This window comes from Rutilus rutilus (assembly GCF_951802725.1).
Source record: "Rutilus rutilus genome assembly, chromosome: 5".
Lineage (NCBI taxonomy): Eukaryota > Metazoa > Chordata > Actinopteri > Cypriniformes > Leuciscidae > Rutilus > Rutilus rutilus.
In genome coordinates, this window is record NC_140213.1 from 23951348 (window position 1) to 23956043 (window position 4696).

At 37.5% G+C, this 4696-nt stretch overlaps 1 protein-coding gene across 1 annotated transcript; it reads right to left on the bottom strand.

Moving 5' to 3' along the window:
- Positions 1-300: 300 nt before the first annotated feature.
- On the bottom strand, positions 301-4276 carry LOC311290417 (extracellular calcium-sensing receptor-like; the record flags this gene model as incomplete). The annotated part of the gene is made up of 5 exons (XM_084408871.1): positions 301-1214; positions 2125-2248; positions 2476-2697; positions 2919-3704; positions 3983-4276. 5 exons carry the CDS (start codon positions 4274-4276, stop codon positions 301-303), a joined length of 2340 nt encoding a protein of 779 aa, XP_084264997.1.
- Positions 4277-4696: the final 420 nt, after the last annotated feature.

A 4696-nucleotide genomic window follows, 5' to 3' on the forward strand; every position in this document is an offset into this window, starting at 1 on the left:
ATGCATTATAAATACAGGCTTAATAGAAAGTGTTACCAAAAACCTTTGCCTATCAAGTATCAAAGTTGGCATGTGCAAACAGAATTGTAAAGAGAATTTACAAAAAATATACATTTACATACTTCTATATTTACAAAATCTATATTTTTCCATCTTGTTTTTTTTTTTGTTTTTTTTTCATAACTGTTACAAGCACAACCATTAAGAAAATAAGAAGTGTAACAACTGATGTGTTAGAATCACAGAATATGTAAGTTGCGAGTGTTTGTATACACCACTGCAGTGATTGCACTGTGTGACTCAGAGGGCTTTTGATGGTACTTTGTCCATTAGGTGTTTTTTAGTATTCTGCTCTGGCCTAAATATAATAATGAAACACTTAGGAGCAAAAATACAGAGAATCAGACCAAAGCTTGAAGCTAAAATGGCAAATATCTCCACAGCTACAGTAAATTTCCCTGGAGAGCTGACATAAGCTGGAACAAATGTGATCCAAACAGCACAGAATATGAGCATGCTGAATGTGATTAATTTAGCCTCATTGAAGTTATCAGGCAGCTTTCGGGCCAGAAAAGCTAAAATAAAGCAAAGGAAAGCTAGGAGGCCAATATAACCCAGTACAGCCCAGAAACCAACAGATGATCCTAAACTGCATTCTAGAATTATCTTTTCTTTGTAGTGTTGCATGTTATTGTAAGGAAATGGTGGAGATATTGTTAACCAAAGCACACATATCAGTACCTGTACAAGAGTGAAACCAAAAACACTGAGTCTCTGTTGATGAGGCCCAAACCATTTCATAACATCACTTCCTGGACGTGTAGCCCTGAAAGCCATTAACACCACTACTGTTTTCCCCAGAACACAAGAGATACAGAGGACAAAAGTGATGCCAAATGCTGTGTGACGCAACATACAGGACCATTCAGTGGGCCGACCAATGAAGGTAAGTGAACAGAGGAAACACAGAGTCAGTGAGAAGAGCAGCAGAAAGCTCAGTTCTGAGTTGTTGGCTTTTACTATCGGAGAGGCCCTGTTTTTGTATAACACTAAAGCCATGCTCAAAGCCACTAAAGAGCCCGCAATAGAGAAAGCAGCCAGGATAATCCCAAGGATCTCATCCCAGGAGAGAAACTCCACTGGTTTAGGAAGACACTTGTCCTTCTCATTATTGGGCCAGTACTCAGGTAGACATTTGTGACAATCTAAAGAATCTGGAAGATGAAGAAATCAGTGCTTAATAGTCATTCATGAACCACAGTAAGAAAATGGAGACAAACAGGAAAAATCAACTCAATGAGGATCTCAGGATCTATGATACAGTATGGTGCTCATTTTTGTCCTACATTAAAATGCTGCCAATAACGTTACCTACATATTATACCAAGTTTACATACACGTTGAAAAATGTTAATAAACAATAAAGAAATAAATATGGCATCATGGTTTTATTTAGTACTGCCCTAAATAATTATTTTAACAAAACAGATGTTTACATATAGTCCACATAACAAAATGACTGTATTTACACAAAATATATAGTTCATTTTTTAACTTAATTTTTTTTTAACTTTTCACACTAAGGACAATTGGGGGTACTATTACAAAAGGTGCAAACATTCACTAATCCTCAATAAGGTAATACTGTACAAAACACTGGCAATCTTACTCCATGAGTCTAATTTTATTTTTTTCAGTAATTCAAAAACGTTTATCTGTCCACAAATTCCCAATTACCAAACCGAAAAACAAAAAATGTTGATGTTCAACAATAATACAACGTCACTATTTTGACATTGTCATTAATGTCACTATTTCAAAATTAGATAAATTAACCTCAAAACTTTTATGACTGACTTAATCTTACAAATGTTGATATTTACATAAAGTGACAAAATTAAAAATAGATTAGCCATTCATCAAAAGTTGAGATTTTGTGTCGTTTATGGTCAACAGTAAAAATAAAATGCATCTTATTCTTACCCCATCTTGCCCAAGATTTGTAAGAACTTTGTGCATGAGTTTTGAACTAGATTTTTCTTTTCTTTATGATAAACTGTCTTTTATGTCACTGGCTCAGAACCATCTGTGATTTATCCAGAAGAATGTGTCTAAACATATTACCTGTCTCATTACTGATTTCTCCTTTTGCACAGTTAATGCAGTCATAACAGCAGACAGGTCTTCCTTTTTGCACAGCCTTCCTAGAACCTGGAGTACAGCTCTCACTGCACACAGACACAGGAACCTGCAGGTGACAAACAGCATCAGAGTCAGAAATTACTTTTTATTTTATTTTTATGAATAATACACTTTACAATTTTTTAATTAATTGTTTTAATAGAAGTGTAGGACATAAATGTATGACACTGTCCTTTTATATTGTTAGAAGAAAATATGTCTTCAGAAAAATACAAAAACAGGGGTATTTCACAACACTCGTAAGTAATCACATTTTATAAACACATCTTATACCTTTTCACTGCCATCATACCAAAAGATAGCTCTGTTCAGACTGAATTCTTGGCTTTTAGGCTGGGATGCATCATATTGACCCACTGTAACAAAATCAACTGAACTGTCTCCCTGAAGCTGCCAATTCACAAGTTCATAGGTGGCCATGGGGTCTCCATTGGTATCGAATGAAACAGAATAATTATTTTTTGTAAAGTTCACTCGTTTGAGCTGATCAAAAACCTGCATGATAGACAAGATACAGATAAATTGTGATGACGTGGTTGTGACTAAAATTATTTGCTGATAATCAGTAGCTGAAATAGTTGGTGTTGTTGTAAAAATACAGTAGTTCTACACAAAAAGTAAATAATACTGTATTTTAATGATAATTTTTAAATTCTCGTTAGTAAACGTATTGTAAAAACAAACAAAAAAAAGAATTCCACAATAAGCAAACATACCTGTCGGGGCTCAAATTTGATGTTTTTGTCACAATACTTTCCATTACAGACAATGCCATGGATAGCATGTGCTATAGCATATGTGGCTTTGTACACCATATTAGTGATCCTCAACTGGGATGTGTCTGTGTACGGGTTCTGTAATGCGCGCAGGTCCTCTGTGCCATCACATGCTGGCACACCAGTAGAAGAACCTGTCTGCTGTTTTAGACTACAGCTAAATGAGCTTTCCCAGAATTCTGTCAGCAGGGGAAATTTCAGCGCCTGCTCTGGAGACAGGTCAAGTAAAAAGTTACGAAATCCCGGGATAACAGACCGCGGGATTCCAAAGCCTACAGCACCAATACACAAATTAAACCGCAGCATTTCTGGGTCTGTAACCCACGCCTCACTGCCAATCCATTGCATCGGAGGAGGAGGCTGCTGACTCAGCTCTTCTAAGAGAAATCTCATGTCACCTGCGGCCAAGAAGGCAACTATTACACGAGCCGTTGATCTGCGAATGACATCAGCGACTCTTTTCAGTTTACTGCGTGGCTGGGTCCTGTAGTAGGCCTCAGAATACTCCACACAGATTCCCTCCTCCGCAGCAGCCTTCAAGAATGATGCCATGCCATTGTTCCCGTAGTCTGAATCACTGCGCACAGCCCCAATCCACGTCCATCCGAAGTGCTTGACCATCCGTGCCAGTGCGGCCGCTTGATGGTGATCGCTGGGGATGGTCCTGAAGAAAGTAGGATACTGCCGCTTGTCACTGAGACACGCGCATGTTGCGTAATGACTCACCTATAGTGCACCAAGAGGGGAAGAAAACATTTCAAATAAAATGTTTCCGAACATATAAGGACTTTAAGTAAACCTTTTTGATCATATTACAATAATACATTCATTATATGTCTTGTGAGAAATGTTGACAGATGGTCATTTTAACAAATGTTTTCAAAGTTTTTCCACCTGTGTTATGGCAAAAATACAATGATTTTGAGTTTCTGGCACAGCGCCACATTTGTATTTATTTTGGAAATCTCTTAGAAGACTAAAATATAGTTTTACTGAGCAAACACCTGTGGAATTCCAAAAGGACCGAAAAGCCTTGACATGCTTATAGATGGTGTGGAACCAGATTCTCCAACTAGTGCAAGAACTGCAGCTGATTTTGCACAGGAATCAGTGTTGTTTAATATGAGATCTAGTCCGTTGGCAAGCTGAAATGATATTTTGATTGCCATTGGCACAGAGCCACAAGAGTCATATATATGGTACCCTAATGTGATGCCCGGTAAGAGATCAGAGCTGTTGTTTATCTCTTGGATAGCAAACTGCAAGGCACGAGCAAAGCGCAGCTCTCTGAAGTCCATGCTGTTGAAGTACACACAAAAAAACAAATTATTTTTTAAAATTATACTAATAAACATTTTTAAAAATAAGGATGTGAACATTTGATGGTCTGATTCTGATTAACTTAAGCAAAAAGACAGTTATGAACATACATTTTGCAAAATAACAACCCACGCTAAAAAAAAATAATTACATTTTATATTAAATTCTAACCTGCCACTGCACTCCAGTGGTTGTGGCCGTCTAGTATACTTGTGCTTCTCTGTCCTTAGATAGTAATGAATGGTGAAAGCCCCTCCAATGATGAAGTCTGCGTCCTTGAAGAGAGCAGGGGGCTGAGGGTGACCTTGGAGGATGCATGTGCCTAAATTAACCCCCCACACAGCAGGAACAAGTCTGGTAATACACAGTGTTGTCACTGTCAATAAAATATTAATATG